Here is a 19,616-nt window from a genome sequence, read left to right on the forward strand (position 1 = left end):
CTGTCACAGTTATCTTCATGTTTAAGGAAATACCACCTCAACCCTGGAAGACATATCAAGTCAGAATCTCATGGCCGAGGTAGTTTAGGATGATCTCAGAGTTTGTGAAGTTGCTAATTACACAATTTTGTAATAGTTATGTAATAATTATTTAATAGCATACCCGGATTAATGTCTTAGGCCAAGTGGAAAGGTCAATACAGAAAGATAAGGAGAAAGCCACTTAGCTTTCTTTTTTTTTTTTTTTATTAATTTTTTTATTTTTTATTGACTTTGTAATAATATTACATTAAAAATATATATGTGAGGTCCCATTCAACCCCACCCCCCCACCCCCCCTCTCCCCCCCCCCAACAACACTCGTTCCCATCATCATGACACATCCATTGGATTTGGTAAGTACATCTTTGGGCACCTCTGCACCTCATATACATTGGTTCACATCATGGCCCATACTCTCCTCTATTCCATCATGTAGGCCCTGTGAGGATTTACAATGTCCGGTGATTACCTCTGAAGCACCATCCAGGGCAGCTCCATGTCCCGAAGACGCCTCCACCTCTCATCTCTTCCTGCCTTTCCCCATACCCTTTGTCCATTATGTCCACTTTTCCCAATCCAATGCCACCTCTTCTATGTGGACACTGGATTGGTTGTGTCCATTGCACCTTTATGTCAAGAGGAGGCTCAGATTCCACCTGGATGCTGGATGCAATCCTCCCATTTTCAGTTGTAATCACTCTAGGCTCCATGGTGTGGTGGTTGTCCTTCTTCACCTCCATCTTAGCTGAGTGTGGTAAGTCCAATAAATCAGATTGTAGGTGCTGGAGTCTGTTGAGGCTCAGGATCTGGCTATCACATTGTCAGTCCAGAGATTCAAATCCCCTAAATATATCTTAAACCCCAACATTAACTGCACCTCCAGCACATTAGCATGAAAGTCTTATGAAGGGAGATCCCATCTGAGTCCAGATTCATCACACATAAACACCATTTCCAAAGAGGGGCCATCTGCCCTGGTAGTTAACCCCATCGGCCATGACCATAACTCCCATGGGTCTCTTTAGCCCTCAAAGGAACCAATATCTGGGGGTTGTATCTGCTTTATCTGTCTCTCTGACTCTGCTCAGTTGTGCATGAGGGCAAACCTTCTGCCAGCCTCCAGACTCTTTTTTAGAAACTCGTAGCCATATAAACTCATTTCTCCTTTCCATTTCCCCCTTACTTTAGGTCAAACAGCATTTTAAAGTCATGGTATTTTATGTAGACATGGATATTCTGCTGATCCGCATTGAACCTTCCGTATAAGGTCATTTTCCAGTTGCATCATCAGTTGGTAGTTGATAGTGGTCCCTCGTTGCCAGGGAGGCTCATCCCCGGGTGTCATGTCCCACGCTGGGGGGAAGGCATTGCATTTACATGCTGAGTTTGGCTTCGAGACTGGCCACATTTGAGTAACATGAAGGCTGACAGAAGGAAATTCCCAGGCACAAAGTTGCTCTAGGCCTTGTTATTATTTTGGGTTTATCAGCTCACAAGCATAGTCATTAGTATCAGGGGCTCACTGTTGAACCCTCACTCCCTCCCGGTCCCCACCACTGTACCTGGGAGACTGTCGCTGCTCCCCTCGGGACCACGACAGAGCACCACTGGCCAGGAACCCAGTACCCCCCCTACTGTGGTTTTTAATTGTTGCCACTATGAGTATATCCAAACATTACCATGCACCCTGGACATATGTTCTGTACAGCTCCCTGTCAGTCATATATCATCTGTCATTGGTATCCCATACCAGTATCCCTCCATTGCCATTGTTGAAACACTCTGTGATCCAGAACTCCCCGAAATTTGAAGCCCAATATAATGTCATGGTCCCTTACTAGGGAATGGCATATAGCGATGAGTTTAAAGGATAGATAAAGAACTTGGATAAAGTTAGATAAAGAACTTAGATAAAGAATGTTGACTTGAAAAAATTCCACATCCTATTTTTTTCTTTCCCCCCCCCCCCCCCCCTAATTATTCAGCTTTTCTTCACAGGAGTCCTAGACCACAGCAATGTATATATATAATATACAGCACTCCCACACATCCACCAGAAAACCTTTTCCCTTCCACAGTGATACTCTTACGCCCTATTCATATCATATTTACTTAAAGTGATGTACAGAGTCTGAGACATTAGCTTTCTAACAAGGTGACATCTGTGTTTACATTATGGTGCATACTTTAGGATACACAGTTCTTTACATTTTTAGTTATCCTATGTTTTACATTATGGTTTACATTATCAGTCTGTCATCTCCTATATGTTATGGTGTAATATTACATGTTTTATATCCATCCTTGTGTACTCTCAAGAAACTCCTCTCTTACCCCCCATTTACTTTGGTTCCACACATTTAACGTCCATTTTCCCTTCCACCTTGGTGCCCTCAGTGATAGCCAACCTCCGTTTCCTGAGGAGCCACTTCCAGAGATAGATGGAATAGTGTTCAGGGCCTAACTTGCTCAACTGCCCCAATGCCCTGGGAGCCACCCTTTCTCTCGAGGGATTCAGTTCCCTCTATTGGATGGCATTAGTCCTCCCCAGGATGTGGGTCCACCCCCACTCTCACTACTTGGGTTTCTACCCCATGGTGTCACCCACTCTGGCAGAATGAGCATTTAGACATTCCCCAGGAGCCCGTCCTGCATCAGACCCTCCCCTCCGAGCATTCTAAACAGGTAACCCTCTTTATTATATTTTGATATGATTTTCTTGGCATTTTACTCTCCACCAACACCTGACCCTCTCCTGGTTCGTATGCTACCCCTCCCTCCCCCCACTTTTGGGCAACGTTACCCACCCGTCCCTCCCCAGCCACCCTCAAACCCGCAAAGCCCCAAGCAAAGGCAACCCCTTGCCCCCCTTTTATCTCTTGTGTTCATACTTACCACCATCTCGTCTTAAATTCCACCCCTGCAGACATCGGCTCATATCCTTCCTCCACCCTCCGATTTCCTGCAAGCCTATCGTTCAGTCTCTTGCTATCTAGGGCAGCTTGTTTATTTCATATCATTGAGGTCATGTAGTATTTGTCCTTCAATGTCTGGGTTGCTTCACTCAACATAAGGTTCTCAAGATTCATCCATGTTATCACATGTGTTTGTAGTGTGTTTGTTCTTACAGCCGAGTAGTATTCCATTGTGTGTATATACCACATTTTATTGATCCACTCGTCTGTTGATGGGCATTTGGGTTGATTCCAACTTTTGGCAATAGTGAACAATGCTGCTATGAACATTGGTGTACATATATTGGTTTGTGTTCTTGTTTTCAGTTCTGCTGGGTATATTCCCAGCAGTGGTATTGCTGGGTCATATGGCAAATCTATGGCTAGTTTTTTGAGAAACCGCCATACTGTTCTCCAGAATGGTTGGATCCTTCTGCATTCCCACCAGCAGTGGATGAGTGTTCCCCTTCCTTCACATCCTCTCCAGCACTTGTATTCTTCTGTTTTTTTCATAGCTGCCAATCTTATGGGTGTAAGATGGTATCTCATTGTGGTTTTGATTTGCATTTCCCTGATAGCTAGAGATTTGGAACATTTTTTCATGTGCTTTCTTGCCATTTGTATTTCTTCTTCGGAGAAGTGTCTGTTTAAGTCTTTTTCCCATTTTTTAAATGGATTGTTTATCTTTTTATTTTCAAGATGTAGGAGTTCTTTATATATGCAAGTTATAAGTTTCTTATCAGATATATGATTGCCAAATATTTTCTCCCACTGTGTGGGCTCCCTTTTTACTTTCTTGACAAACTCCTTTGAGGTGCAGAAGGCTTTAATTTTGAGGAAGTCCCATTTATCTATTAGTTCTTTTGCTGCTCGTGCTTTTGGTGAGATATTCATAAATCCATTACCTATTACAAGGTCCTGTAGATGTTTCCCTACACTGCTTTCTAAGGTTTTTATGGTCTTGGCTTTTATATTTAGGTCTTTGATCCATCTTGAGTTGATCTTTGTATAAGGTGTGAGATGGTAATCCTCTTTCATTCTTCTACATATGGCTATCCAGTTCTCCAGACACCATTTGTTGAATAGGCCACTCTCTCCCAGTTGAGAGGGTTTGGTGGCTTTATCGAATATTATGTGGTTGTATATGTGAGGTTCTATATCAGAGCTTTCAATTCGATTCCATTGGTCTATATTTCTCTCCTAATGCCAATACCATGCTGTTTTCACCACCGTAGCTTTATAGTATGTTTTGAAGTCAGGTAGTGTGATTCCTCCAATTTCGTTTTTCTTTTTCAGTATGTCTTTGGCTATTCGGGGTCTCTTTCCTTTCCAAATAAATTTCATAGTTAGTTTTTCTAGTTCCTTAAAGAAGGCTGCATTGATTTTTATTGGGATTGCATTGAATGTGTAGATCAATTTTGGTAGGATAGACATCTTAATAATGTTCAGTCTTCCTATCCATGAACAAGGAATAGTCTTCCATTTATTTAGGTCTTCTTTGATTTCCTTGAACAATCTTGTATAGTTCTCAGTGTATAAGTTCTTTACCTCTTTAGTTAAATTTATTCCTAAGTATTTGATTTTTTTATTTACTATTGTGAATGGTATTTGTTTCTTGATTTCCTCCTGATCTTGCTCATTATTGGTGTACAGAAATGCTACTGATTTTTGCGCATTGATCTTATAACCTGCGACTTTACTAAACTCATTTATGAGTTCTAGAATCTTCGTTGTAGATCTCTCAGGGTTTTCTATGTATAGGATCATGTCATCTGCAAATAATGAAATTTTGACTTCTTCCTTTCCAATTTGAATGCCTTTTATTTCTGGTTCTTGCCTCAGTGCTCGAGCAAGTACTTCTAAGACAATGTTAAATAGGAGCGGCGACAGTGGGCATCCTTGTCTTGTTCCTGAGTTTAGAGGGAAGGAGTCTAGGATTTCTCCATTGTAAACAATATTGGCTTTAGGTTTTTCATATATACTCTTTATCATGTTCAAAAAATTTCCTTGTATTCCAATCATTTGGAGTGTTTTTATCAAGAAAGGGTGCTGTATTTTGTCAAATGCTTTTTCTGCATCAATAGATATAATCATGTGATTTTTTTCCTTCAATCTGTTTATATGGTGTATTACGTTGATTGATTTTCTTATGTTGAACCATCCTTGCATACCTGGGATGAATCCCACTTGGTCGTGGTGTATAATTCGTTTAATGTGTTGTTGAATACGATTAGCAAGTATTTTGTTAAGTATTTTTGCGTCTAGGTTCATTAGAGAAATTGGTCTGTAATTTTCCTTTCTTGTGATGTCTTTGTTTGGCTTTGGTACTAGGGTAATGTTGGCATCATAGAAGGAGTTGGGTAATGTTCTTTCTGTTTCGATGGTTTGGAATAGTTTCAGCAGGATTGGTGTCAGTTCTTTCCGGAATGTTTTATAGAATTCACCTGTGAAGCCATCTGGCCCTGGGCTCTTCTTAGTTGGGAGATTTTTAATAACTGATTCTATCTCTCTGCTTGTGATTGGTTTGTTAAGATCATCAATTTCTTCTTTTGTCAATATGGGCTGCTTATGTGTTTCTAGGAATTTGTCCATTTCCTCTAGATTGTCATTTTTGTTGGAATATAGTTTTTCAAAATATCCTCTTATGATAGTCTTTATTTCTGTGGGGTCAGTGGTGATATCGCCTTTCTCATTTCTTATTTTGTGTATTTGCATCTTCTCTCTTTTTTTCTTTGTTAGTGTTGCTAAAGGTTTGTCAATTTTGTTAATCTTCTCAAAAAACCAGCTCTTGGTCTTGTTTATCTGTTCAAGTGCTTTCTTATTTTCTATTTCATTTAGTTCTGCTCTTATCTTTGTTATTTCCTTCCTTCTTCTTCCTGTTGGGTTACTTTGTTGTTGTTTTTCTAATTCCTTCAAATGTGCAGTTAGTTCTTCAATTTTTGCTCTTTCTTCTTTTTTGATATATGAATTTATGGCTATAAACTTCCCTCTCAGTACTGCTTTTGCTGCATCCCATAAATTTTGGTATGTTGTGTTATCATTATCATTTGTTTCAAGGTAGTCATTGATTTCTTTTGAGATTTCCTCTTTGACCCACTGTTTTTCTAAGAGTGTGTTGTTTAATTTCCAAATCGTGGTGTGAAATCTGGGCTTCTTTCCCTTGCAAATCTCCAGCTTGACTCCACTGTGGTCAGAGATAATGTTTTGTATGATTTCAATCTTTCTGAATTCGTTCAGCCTTTCTTTGTGGCCTAGCATATGATCTATCTTGGAGAATGATCCATGTGCGCTTGAGAAAAATGTATATCCTGCTGTGTTTGGGTGTAGCGATCTATATATGTCTATTAGATCGAGCTCCTCTAATATACTATTCAGATGTTTTGTTTCTTTGGTGATTCTCTTTTGAGATGTTCTGTCCAGAATTGATAGTGGTGTATTAAAATCCCCCACTATAATTGTAGATGTATCTATTCTTTCACTTAGTTTTTCCAGCGTTTGCCTGACGTATTTAGAGGCACCCTTGTTAGGGGCATAGATATTTATGATTGTTCGATCTTCTTGACAGATTTTCCCTTTGACTAAAATGTAGTATCCTTCTTTGTCTCTCACAATTGTTTCACATTTAAAGTCTATTTTGTCTGATATTAATATAGCTACTCCTGCCTTTTTTTGGTTATTGTTAGCTTGTATGATTGTTTCCCAGCCTTTCACTTTCAATCTCCATGCGTCTCTGGGTCTAAGATGTGTCTCTTGTAGACAGCATATGGATGGGTCATATTTCCTTATCCAGTGTCCCAGTCTGAATCTTTTGATAGGTGAGTTTAATCCATTGACATTCAGTGTTATTACTATCAAGGAATTATTTGTGTTAGCCATATTTTGATTGGATTTGTGTTTGTCATATTTTGTTTGTATATTTTTTTTTGTCTTTTTTGTTGTTGTTGTTGGTCTTATACTCTCCTCCAACTTTGCCTTTCCTGTTTTTTCCTTTCTTCCTGCAGAACTCCCTTTAGAATTTCTTGAAGGGGAGGTTTCTTGTTGGTATACTCTTTCAGTTTCTGTTTGTCTGCGAATATTTTGAACTCTCCATCATGTTTGAATGCTAGTTTAGCTGGATAGAGTATTCTTGGTTGGAAATTTTTTTCCTTTAGTACCTTGACTATATCATACCACTGTCTTCTTGCCTCCATGGTTTCAGAAGAGAAATCAGCACTTAATCTAATTGAGCTTCCCTTGTATGTGATGGTTTTCTTTTCTCTTGCTGCTTTTAGGATTTTCTCTTTGTCTTGAGCATTGGATAATTTGACAAGTATATGTCTTGGGGTGGGCCTGTTGGGGTTTATGACTTGTGGAGTGCGCTGTGCTTCTTGGATATGTACATCTGTCTCTTTCAGTAGATTTGGGAAGTTTTCAGCCATTATTTCCTGCAACACTCTTTCTGACCCCTTTCCCTTCTCTTCACCTTCTGGAATGCCTATAATACGTATGTTTGAGCGTTTTGCATTGTCATTCAGGTCCCTAAATCCTAATTGGATTTTTTCTATCTTCTTATTGACCCCTTCTACTATCTGTTTGATTTCTGATGTACTGTCTTCCACATCACTAATTCTCTGCTCTGTCTCTTCTAGTCTGCTGATATTTGCTGCAAGTGTATTTTTGATTTCTTGAACTGTGGTGTTCATTCCCATCATATCTGTTATGTTTTTGCGTATGTCTGCAATTTCCCCTCCAAGTGATGTCTTCATGTTGTTAACCTCTTTCATTACTGCATCAAATTTGTCGGTGATAAATGTTCTGAGATCTTTCATTGCTTGTGCCAAGTTTTGCTCCCTTTCGTGATTATTGGTTTGTTGATTGGATTCAGCCATGTTTTCCTGATTATTGGTTTGGTTCGTAGATTTTTGTTGCTTTCTGGTCATCTCTTTATTTTGACGAATTTAATCAGTTCCTTAGCTTCTTTGTCTGCTCTTGGAGGTTAATTAGTTGTTATTTTTGCACAGGTGTTATATCTTCTCTTTGTCACTTTTTTCTTGTTATTCTAGTTACTTGTTGTTGGTTAAGTTCACTTTAGAGGAAAGTATTAGTGTTGGGGAAAGGCAATTGTGTAAGCAAGGGAAAAGTGTAAAGTTGTATTGGTGATGTATGTTAATAAAGCAGGAATATGAGATCTGGAAGGATGGAGGTTAGATTCATGTAGATTGTATAGGGTTATAGCTGTAGGTAGAGTACCTTTTATGAAGTTGATGACTGAATTTGGGAGGAATATGGTATGAACTACACAGCTATTGTTTTCATGAGAGAGGGAAAAAGAAAAGAAAGGTAATAGTTTCAAGAGTGGATAATAGACAGAAAACAGAACAAAGGTATTAGAAATTAAGAGTTAGACACTTTGTGGATCAAAGAACGGGAGGTGGGGGGTGGAATATAGGAGAGACAGTAGATGATAGTGGATATCAAGATGCAGGGGAAGGGGGATAGTGTAGGTAGCCTAAATCAGTTCACACAGAAATGAGGCAGTGGAGGATGGGAAAACCCAGCAAATGTGAGGTGTTCCCTGTAGCACCTATTGTATACTTGAATTAAAGTAAAAATAAGTGGAAGATGAGGGACAAGAGGGAAAGAGAAAACCGAAAAAAAAAAAAAACAAACTAATTATAATAAAGAAAAAAGAAAGGCAAGAAGAAAGGAAGAAAGAAAAAGAGGATGGGCAAACGGTGGGGAACGGATAGGGAGAAGAGAGATACAGGTACACACGTGTCACAATTGCAACACTATCTAAAACAACAACTTCCCCCCGCTTTGCCCTAAAACCCCCCCGTCTGACTGCCCAAATGGGTCTGCAAGCACCTCCCTTCCCACAAACCCCCAATAGGCCGCCCAGGGCCCACGAACTCCCCAGTACTGCAGATGCTCAAAAAAAAAAAAAAAAAAAAATTAAGTAAAATTAAAAAAAAAAACAAAAAAACAAACAGAAACCCCTCCGCAGGCCCGGCTCCGCCCGCCGCGGAGGCTTGGACCGGCTCTGCCCGCTCCTCACGCCGCCTTGGCCTGGCCTGGCTCCGCCCAGCTCCGCTCGCTACAGCGGCCCAGCCGGCTCCGGCATCCACCTCCCGCCACCGCGGCCTGGACCGGCCCTGCCCGGCTCCGTACCCGCCGCGGCCTGACCCGGGCCCGCCCGGCTCCAAACGCTACCGTGGCCCGCAGCCGGGGCCTGAACCGGCCCCGCCCGGCTCCAAGCGCTACCGCGGCCCGCAGCCGGGGCCTGCACCGGCCCCGCCCGGCTCCAAGCGCTACCGGGGCCCGCAGCCGGGGCCTCCACCGGCCCCGCCCGGCTCCAAGCGCTACCGCGGCCCGCAGCCGGGGCCTGCACCGGCCCCGCCCGGCTCCAAGCGCTACCGCGGCCCGCAGCCGGGGCCTGCACCGGCCCCGCCCGGCTCCAAGCGCTACGGGGGCCCGCAGCCCGGGCCTGCACCGGCCCCGCCCGGCTCCAAGCGCTACCGCGGCCCGCAGCCGGGGCCTGCACCGGCCCCGCCCGGCTCCAAGCGCTACGGGGGCCCGCAGCCCGGGCCTGCACCGGCCCCGCCCGGCTCCAAGTGCTACCGCGGCCCGCAGCCGGGGCCTGCACCGGCCCCGCCCGGCTCCAAACGCTACCGCGGCCCGGCCCGGCCTGGCTCAGCCCCACCGAGCGGGGCTAGATGCCTCGTCTCCGCCTACCCAAGAAGGGAATCCTCTACAGGTAGCTGGGATCTCCGTGTATATTTCACAGACGAATCCTCTCTGTTACCTTCCCTCCAAATCGATGTCCAGACATCTCCGGACCAGCAAAAATCCCGAAACAATCCGGTCCCAAAGAGTCTCCAACGCCGCCCAGCCGATTCCCTGCAGAAGACTCTAACAGGGATGTTCACTCAGCCGCCATCTTGCCCCCTCTCCCGCCACTTAGCTTTCTAAGGTAGATCTAATGGTTTATAAAATTTGTTCAGCTGATTGGATCTGGAGCCCTGGAAACATGGTTGAGGTCAAATATTGTAGGTTAGATTCATCCTTATGCTTAGAGCCCTATTTTTTTTCTGAATTTAATTTTTGTAAAAATAAACTTTATTTTAGAGAAGTTTTAGTTTTCTCTTTGAAACTTTATTCTTTATTTATTTCCTTGTTGTTAAGTTCCCTTAAAGGAAAAAGATTAGGGCTAAGAAAAGCAAAAGAGGTAAGAAAAGTATAATAGTAATATTGGTAGTAAAAGTTAGCAGAAGAACCATATAAGACCTAGGAAAATGAGTATTTAACTCATGTAATCAGTGTAGAGGTACAGGAATAAAAAAGTGAAGAACCTACAATGAAATGAGAAACCAAAAATGGAGAAGAATATAGTGTGAATTAAAAAACAGAGTGATGGGGAGAGAGTGAAAGAGAAAAGAAAGGACAAAAACAGAAAGAGTTAATGAAAGATAGAAAACAGAAGAGTTAGAAACAAAAAGCCAGAAAAACTGGGGGCTAAACAGAGAGGTAGAAAGTAAGAGCAATAACAGAAAGCAGAGATAGATGAAGGAAGGAAAAGAGGAAATCAAGGAAGAGGAAACACAGGAAATAAGAAACAAGCTGGCAGTACCTAACTAAAAAAAAAAAAGACAAGAAAACAAAAAAACAGACAAACTCACAAGCAAGGAGTCAACCAAGCACTAAGGAAAAACAGCCTTCCCTCTTAAGCTCCTTTGGAGCTTGTCAGGCTGCTTGTGTTTATCAATCAATTACCTTGCAGCTTTCTCCCTGCAGATTTTTTAAAAAAGATTTATTTATTTATTTATTTATCTCTCCCCCCCCCCCCCCATTGTCTGTTTTCTGTGTCCATTCACTGTGTGTTCTTCAGTGTCTGCTTGTATTCTCATTAGGTGGCTCTGGGAACAGATCCTGGGACCTTCTGGAGTGGAAGAGAGGCGATCATTCTCTTGCACCACCTCAGCTTCCTGGTCTGCTGTGTCTCCATTCTCTCTCCTCTGTGTCTCTTTTTGCATCATCTTGCTGAACCCACTCTCTGCATGGGCCAGCACTCCTGTGTGGGGTAGCACTCCACACAGGCCAGCATCTCTGTGAGCCAGCTCACCACCTGGGCCAGCTTGCCTTCACCAGGAGGCCCTGGGCATCAAAACCCCTGGGCCTCCTCTTATGGTAGATGGGAGCCCAATCACTTGAGTCACATCCGCTTCCCCCTGCAGATTTTGAAGTGGGTTTTAGTGAGTAAACTAAGTTAAATGATATAACAAAAGTAACTTTTTCTTTTTAAAGAAAAATAAGAGACCCAAGGGAAGCTAATACAAGGATAATGTCTATGTTTTTCCTGTCCTAAAGTATCAGCTAGATGTATAATATCCCAGTGGGTCACTACCGTAAGAGGAGCCAGGAATTGAATTAGAGACCTTGTATATTCAAGGCAGAAACTCCTTCACTGAACTAAACTTTCTTGTTAGGTTGATTAGTTCTTCACAAAGAGTCTCTTGATGTGAAGAAATGGGAACACTCATCCACTGCTGGTGGGAATGCAGAAGGATCCAACCATTCTGGAGGACAGTTTGGCGGTTTCTTAAAAAGCTAACCATAGATTTGCCATATGATCCAGCAATACCACTGCTGGGTATATACCCAGCAGAACTGAAAACAAGGACACAAACCGATATATGTACACCAATGTTCATAGCAGCATTGTTCACTATCGCCAAAAGTTGGAATCAACCCAAATGCCCATCCACAGATGAGTAGATCAATAAAATGTGGTATATACACACAATGGAATACTACGCGGCTGTAAGAACAAATACACTACAAACACACGTGATAACATGGATGAATCTTGAGAACCTTATGTTGAGTGAAGCAACCCAGGCATTGAAGGACAAATACTACATGACCTCAATGATATGAAATAAACAAGCTGCCTCAGAGAGCTAGAGACTGAACGATAGGCTTACAGGAAATCAGGGGGTGGAGGAAGGATGTGAGCTGACGTCTGCAGGGGTGGAATTTATGATGAGCTGGCGGTAAGTATGAACACAAAGAAGAGATAAAATGGGGGCAAGGGGTTGCCTTTGGGTGGGGCTTTGCGGGTTTGAGGGGGGTGGGGCTGGGCGGATGAGTAATATTGCCCAAAAAGTGGGGGGAGGGAGGGGTAGCATACAAACACAGGAGAGTCTCAGGTGTTGGTTGAGAGTAAAATGCTGAAAAAATCGTATCAAAATATAATTAAGAGGGTTACCTGTTTAGGATGCTCGGAAGGGATGGTCCGATGCGGGATGGGCTCCTGGGGAATGTCTGAATGCTCATTTTGCCAGAGTGGGTGATACCATTGGGTAGAGACCCAAGTAGTGAGAGTGGGGGTGGACCCACATCCTGGGGAGGACTAATGCCATCAAATAGAGGGAACTGTATCTCTCGAGAGAAAGGGTGGCTCCCAGGGCATTGGGGCAGCTGAGCAATTTAGGACCTGAACACTGTTGCAAGTATCTCTGGACGTGGCTCCTCGGGAAACGGAGGTTGGCTGTCACTGTGGGCACCAAGGGGATGGGAAAATGGATGTTAAATGTGTGAAACCAACGTAAATGTGGGGTAAGAGAGGAGTTTCGTGAGAGTACACAAGGATGGATATAAAATATGTAATATTACATCATAAACATATAGGGGACGACAGAATGATAATGTAAACCATAAAATAAAACATAGGATAACTAAAAATGTTAGAAAACTGCGTGTCCTAAAGTATGCACCACAATGTAAGCACAGATGTCACCTGGTTTGAAAGCTATTGTCTCAGACTCTGTACATCACTTTAAGTAAATATGTTGTGAATAGGTTGTAAGAGTATCGCTGTGGAAGGGAAAAGGTTTTGTGGTGGATGTGTGGGAGTGCTGTATATTGCATACATGAATTGCTGTGGTCTAGGGCTCTTGTGAAGAGAAGTTCAATAATTAGGGGAAAAAAAAAAGGAAAAGAAAAAGATAGGATGTAGAATTTTTCCAAGTCAACACGTATTCTATATCTAACCTTTAAACCCATTGCTATATTCCATTTTGCTAGTAAGAGATCCTGACATGATATTGGGGCTTCAATATTCAGGAAGTTCTGGATCCCAGAGTGGTCCAACAATAGCAGTGGAGAAATACTGGTATGGGATACTATTGACAGGGGATATATGGCTGACAGAGAGCTATACAGGGCATATGTCCAGGGTGAATGGTAATGTTTGGATATACTCATAGTGGCAACAATTAAAAACTAAAGCTGGGGGGATACTGGGTCCCTGGCCGGGGGTGCTGTGCCGTGGTCCCTAGGGGAACAGCGGCAGTCCCCCAAGTGCAGCGGCAAGGGCTGAGAAGGAATGAAGGTCCAACAGTAAGCCCCTGATACTAATGACTATGCTTGTGAGCCTATATGCCTGAAATAAGAACAAGGCCTAGAGCAGCACTGTGCCTGGGAATTTCCTCCTGACAGCCTTCATGTTACTCAAATGTGGCCAGTCTCGAAGCCTAACTCAGCATGTAAATGCAATGCCTTCCCCCCAGCGTGGGACATGACACCCGGGGATGAGCCTCCCTGGCACCGAGGGATCACTATCAACTAACAACTGATAATGCAACTGGAAAATGACCTTGAATTGAAGGTTCGATGCGGATCAGTAGAATATCCCTGTCTACATAGAATAATATGACTTTAAAATGCTGTTCGATCTAATGTAAGGGGGAAATAGAGAGGAGAAATGAGTTTATATGGCTATGAGTCTCTAAAAAAAAAAGAGTCTGGAGGCTGTCAGAAGGATTTCCCTTATGCACAACTGAGCAGAGTCTAAGAGACAGATAAATAGATACAATCCCCAGGTATTGGTTCCTTTGAGGGCTAAAGGGACCCACGGGTTCTACGGTCATGGCAGATAGGGTTCACTGCCATGTCAGATGGCCCTTCTATGGAGCTGGTGTTTCTGCGTGATGAAACTGGACCCAGAGGGGATCTCTTTTCATAAGACTATCATGCTACTTTACTGGAATTGTAGTTGGTATTGGGGTTTAAGATATATTTAGGGGATTGAATCTTCTTACTGACAATATGATAGCCAGGCCCTGAGCCTCAACAGACTCCAGCTCCTACAATCTGAATTATTGGACTCACCTCACTCAGCTAAGATGGAGTTGAAGAAGGACAACCACCACACCATGGAGCCTAGAGTACCTACAACTGAAAGCAGGAGGATTGCATCCAGTAACCATGTGGAATCTGAGCCTCCTCTTGACAAAGAGGTGCAACAGACACAACCAATCCAAGGACCTCAGAGAAAAGGTGGCAATGGAGTGGGAAAAGTGGACATGGTGGCTGATGGGTATGGGGAATGGCAGGAAGAGATGAGATGTGGAGGCGCCTTTGGGACTTGGAGTTGCCCTGGATGGTGCTTCAGGGGCAATCACCGGACATTGTAAATCCTCCCAGGGCTCACTGGATGGAATGGGGGAGAGTGTGGGCCATGATGTGGACCAATGACCATGAGGTGCAGAGATACCCAGAGATGTACTTACCAAATGCAATGGATGTGTCATGATGATGGGAGTGAGTGTTGCTGGTGGGGGGGAGGGGTGCGGTGGGGGTGGTGGGGTCGAATGGGACCTCATATTTTTTTAATGTAATATTTTTACAAAATCAATAAAAAACAAACAAACAAACAAAAAAACTGTTTTCTACAACAGCTACACCATTTTTTATTCCCACCAGCAATGTGCAAATGTTTCTTATTTCTCTACAATCTCATTAAAACTTGTTTCCTTTTTTAAAAAAACAAAAAACAAAGAGTCTCTTATCCCTGAGGTAAGATTGACTCTTTGCAACTGGATAAACTGCTGATTAGGAATCTGTCCTTCTCCCTTTTTATTCTAACTGCTTTTTCTCCTTGGGCAGCCGGAAGCAATAGCCTGTGTGAAAGTTCCTTTTTGAAACTCAAATGGGACTCCGGTGACTTAACTCACCACAGAAAAAAATGACTCTCAGTCTCTTTGAGAGTGAGCACCCACTCCTTTCAGGGAACCCTAAATATGCTCTTGGAAGCTTATTAAGCACTTCCTACTGTTCCCCCCTCCCTTAGGTGACTTGCACAAGACTGGTTAATTGACTGACTCCACCTTCTCCCAGACCAATTTTCCCAATCCCGGAGTGCTTAGGTAAATCAGGCTGCCTCAGCAGATTCACCCCTCCCCTATTCCTGGTTTCTCCTCAAGCCAGCTGGTATGCTCCTCAAAGCTCAGAAAAGGGGGTCCACACTTGGGGGACCCCTCTCCACCCTTCACCAGAACCCTCCTACTCTTGGAGTTTGTCTCCTGCAGCTGGGTGACCCGGCAAGGGTCAGGGATTGCCATGGCTTCCTGCCCTGAGGGAGGGGTTTAGCCATTCCACAGCTCCAGCCGCAAATGCCAGATACTCACTCAGTTTTACCTTGAGCAAACACTTTTTGTCACGCTCTCTCCAGCTCCATGTCCTGAAGACTCCTGTTTTGTGGGTTTCCAAAATTGCTCACACAGGCAGGATTTTGCCCCTACTCAGCCACTTTTTGTAGGAGAGATGATGTGGATGCACATAATCTGGTGCCATCTTCTAAAGCTTTTTCTAGAGAAGTTTTAGATTACAGAAAAGTTACATCAAAAGTATAGGGGATTCCTATGTAACCCAACCCTCTCCCACTCACATTTTCCCCTATCAATAACATCTTACATTAGTGTGGTATGGCTTTGTGGCAGTGTAAGATTATTTGTGAATCCCAAAGAGAGAAAGATTATGTTTGTAAACTAATCTATTCTGGGTGTGATACCCTTTGATTATATTGGATTCAGTTGAGGGGCCCTTGATTAAATTACCTGTTAAGATTAGAGATTTGATTCAATTATGTCAGAAAGGCAGGACTCAGGTTCAGTCTCCACCCCCTTAAAGGATATAAATAGACAATCATGCAAGAAGACACGTAAGGGGGGGAGGGGAGAGAGAGAGAGAGAGAGAGAGAGAGAGAGAGAGAGAGAGAGAGAGAGAGAGAGAGAGAGAGAGAGAGAGAGCTCTATGCCAGAGAATGATATAGGAAGCCCTGAGAGACCAGGCAGAGGTCGGTGATCATCTTGCTTCAATATGTGTCAACTGTTGAGTTGGACTCTTGATTTGGATTCTTTAGGGCCTTGTAATTGAGTTTCTACCCCCAAAAAATACACTTTATAAAAGCCAACAGATTCTGATACTTTACATCAGCACCCCTTTGGCAGACTAACACATGGTTAATGAACCAATATGGAAGCATTGCTACTAACCAAGGTCTATAGTTTACATTATGGTCATTATGGTTTACATTTTGCACTGTACAGTTTTATAGGTTTTGACAAATGTATAAAGGCATGTATCGATCATTGCAGTATCAAACAGAACAATTCAAGTGTCCTAAAATATGCCCTGTGTTCCACCTATCTTTCCTCCTCCTCCCCTCAGAACCTCTGGAAACCACTATCTTTTGATCAATGTTATAACTTATTCCATTACAACACACTAATAACTACAATAACAGTAAATCTTTACTGTTGCACTTCCCCCTTATGCTTATTCATTCCTCAATCTTGGGGAATTTGGGATGATGTCTGCTCTGTTTCAGATTGAGAAGAGGCTTAGATATTATGGGACAGATGGAAGGGAATTGTTTTGCTTGAGATTGTAGATATTTTGTTTTTGTGGTGAAAGGAACTTGTCCATCATCATCATTTTGTTCATTGTCCTGGGTGAGTCCAAAAAACTGGAGAGTAGGTACTGATCACAACTTTCCTGAAATTTAGGGCTCAAATGGCATATGAACAGACTGAAGATTTAAGTCTCTGGTACATATATTTATTAGGTATAGTGATAATTATAGGTTCACATAAAAGGGATAGAAGAATCATGAGTAGGGAAACTATAAATCTATTTTATTGGGGATATAGATGATCATATATTAAAAAATAAGGCCTGCTGAAAGGGTAATGATTTCATGGGGCTGTGTGCCTTTCCTAGAGTGTCCAGACATCCCTAGAGTCCATGGGAGCACCTTTGTTTGAGGCTTTGTTTACTGTGGCAGTTAGTGAGATCTGTCCGAGACCTGCAAAAGTGTAAGCTCTGGAGTGACCTCCCAAATCACACTGAAATCTCTTAGCAGTAAAAAACTCTTTTGTATTTAATTTTTCCCCTTTCAGCCAGGTTCTTTTTCCAAATGCATGGTGCTTGGTAGTATCCCTCAGTGCCAGGGACGCTCATCCCTGGGAGTCATGTCTCATGTTGGGAGGAAGGTAGTGAGTTTATTTGTTGAGTTTGGCTTAGAGAGAGGCCACATTTGAGTAACGAGGTTTTCAGGAGGCACTTCTTTAGCATTAGTTATTATTAGGCTAAGTTTCAGTTTTACAAGGATAAGGTTCATAAGTACAAGCATTCATATTGAAGGTATGGCATATTGATCTGTTTTCTTTTATTAGACACTGCCTAGATACTCCAGAGGTTTTTGCTACTCTATTTGGGAAAGTAGCAGGACTCCCCAGGGTGGAAGTTTAATATTTTGTTGGCTACTGTGTGGGTCTCTGCCCACTGAGAAAACACACCTATGAAACATGAACACATTCATATCCCATAGAGGCATACCCCAGGTGCACCTCCCCACATATCCCCCCACCACTGACACCCTCTCCAGAGTTTACTGAGCCACACATTCTCTTGTTCCATCCTCCCCCTCCCACCAGCAACATGGATGGCCCAACTCCCCAATCCTGCTCACACTCACATCACTGCAGCACCACACTTACATTGCTGCACCACCATCACCTCTGTCCACTGTCAAACTGTCACCACTGACCTTATCATAGATTCTGCCCAGATTGAGTATCAGGTCATCAATCTCTGCTCCTACTGATAGTAGCCTTAATTAAAACCTTTATGAGACAGATTAAATGAATTCGTAGAAATTAACCAGAAGCTAAGATGTTGTAGAAACAAGGAGTAGATATTAGGAGCCAATTCTTCATGTGTCTGTTGCATTTCATCATGACTTGTGAGCACAGGCATTAACTGCCCTTTTGTTGCAGAATATTTTTGCCAAGATGACTGTAAAGCAAACAGACTTTGAAGAGAGATAGTGTCTTCCTCTAGAACAGAGAGAAGGTTTGTCCAGTGTTCTGTATAAGATAATGTCTCCTTCTAGAGGAAAAGTTGGGCAGGTTTGCTTACTGCCTATTATAAAAGATTTGAGTTCCATAAGCTCAGGGTTCCCCTTCCGTAGTGCAGCCCACTGAATGTATAGGCATCATCTAGCTCTCTTTGAATTGCCCAGGGGAAACTGGGGCTAAGGTAACTGTTACAAATTATGATACTCTGAGTATTGTTATTGCTGTGGATAATAAAGTCCCTTTGTCTTTGACCAAGGGTTCCATGTTTTCTGTTACCATCCATGAAACTCTTAACTTGAAGAAAAGGTAAAATCTCAGACCCTTCCCAGTTCAGGACAATAGGTTGCTCACCTTAATCTTCAAAGAGGATGAAAATTTTCTTATTTTGGGGAATAATATGTATTTATGTATGTATATGTGTACATACACACACCAAGATATACACACACAGAAATGTCCCTTTATGTATCCAGGTGTAGGCAGCAGTCTAAGAGACATAAGGATCACTGGTTGGAATTGAATCTCATAGCAGCTTTATTTCTGTTTTATCAATATTAGCAAATGTCAGAAAGACTTGTTCCAGTGTTATCTGACTGAAAGAATAGTCTTCTAAATTGAATAGCACTTTAGCTTCCTCCATATTATTAAAAACCTTTAATAGAAAAAAATGGAATTGTCATTGCTATTCATCGAGATGAAACTTTTCCCATCCCATCATCCCCCAACTCCTGCTAGGTTTATGTTTAGAGACAGATACAGAAGGGAGAGGTGGGAACGTAAAAAGAAAAGACAGAAAGGCAAAGGGGAGGCAGTTCTCAATCCTCATTCTCTTAATGGGCATGGAATGATAATAGAATTTATGGGCAGAATTCTCAAGCAATTAAACTATAGGGGCTTTTGAAAAGTAACCCAAAAGTTCTGCTACTGCCCCAATGTCAGCTTCCCATTCCACATCCTTGAATTCCAATGTTTCCTATCAATCATACTCTACGGGTATGATTTCTACAATCACCTTTCCCCAGCTAATTTCCTTGCTGGGAATGTAGTAGTCAATAATCCCTTCATGCTCCTGATTAATGATGTTACCTAAGAAAGGAAAGATATGACAGGTGAGTAATGCGGAGTGGCCCTATATCTGAAAGAGTTAAAAAAAATTTCCAAGTAATTCCTATTCCAATTACCTTTACTAATGGGAGAGATAATATATGTAGTGAATATAAAAGATAACATAATCCAAAAGCCCTTTCTCTTTGTTACACATGACTTGTTAATTATTTCACTGATTTCCTGCTGAAATATGGTTTTACTGCCTACAGTTTGTAAAAATTATGGAGGGTAGGCTAATCACTTTTAGGATTAATTGATAGCTCATATGCTTACTTCGCAAAACCTGGGACTTATATGAATCCCAATTTTCTATAGGATCTATTCCTAAACA

General features: G+C 42.4%; 1 protein-coding gene across 1 annotated transcript in view; it reads right to left on the reverse strand.

The window, feature by feature from the left end:
* Positions 1–18,681: 18,681 nt before the first annotated feature.
* Positions 18,682–19,616, reverse strand: part of LOC101441443 (phospholipid-transporting ATPase ABCA3-like) — a 207,241-nt gene continuing 206,306 nt past the window's right edge. Inside the window, exons 23-24 of the mRNA XM_058286294.2 lie at positions 19,191–19,264; positions 18,682–18,830 (exon numbers count right to left, since the gene is read on the reverse strand). Coding sequence (XP_058142277.2) covers positions 18,702–18,830; positions 19,191–19,264 — 203 coding nt within the window. The 3' untranslated portion in view covers positions 18,682–18,701. The remainder of the gene's footprint in view (positions 18,831–19,190; positions 19,265–19,616) is intronic.

Source organism: Dasypus novemcinctus, chromosome 23 (assembly GCF_030445035.2).
Source record: "Dasypus novemcinctus isolate mDasNov1 chromosome 23, mDasNov1.1.hap2, whole genome shotgun sequence".
NCBI classification, from domain to species: Eukaryota; Metazoa; Chordata; class Mammalia; order Cingulata; family Dasypodidae; genus Dasypus; species Dasypus novemcinctus.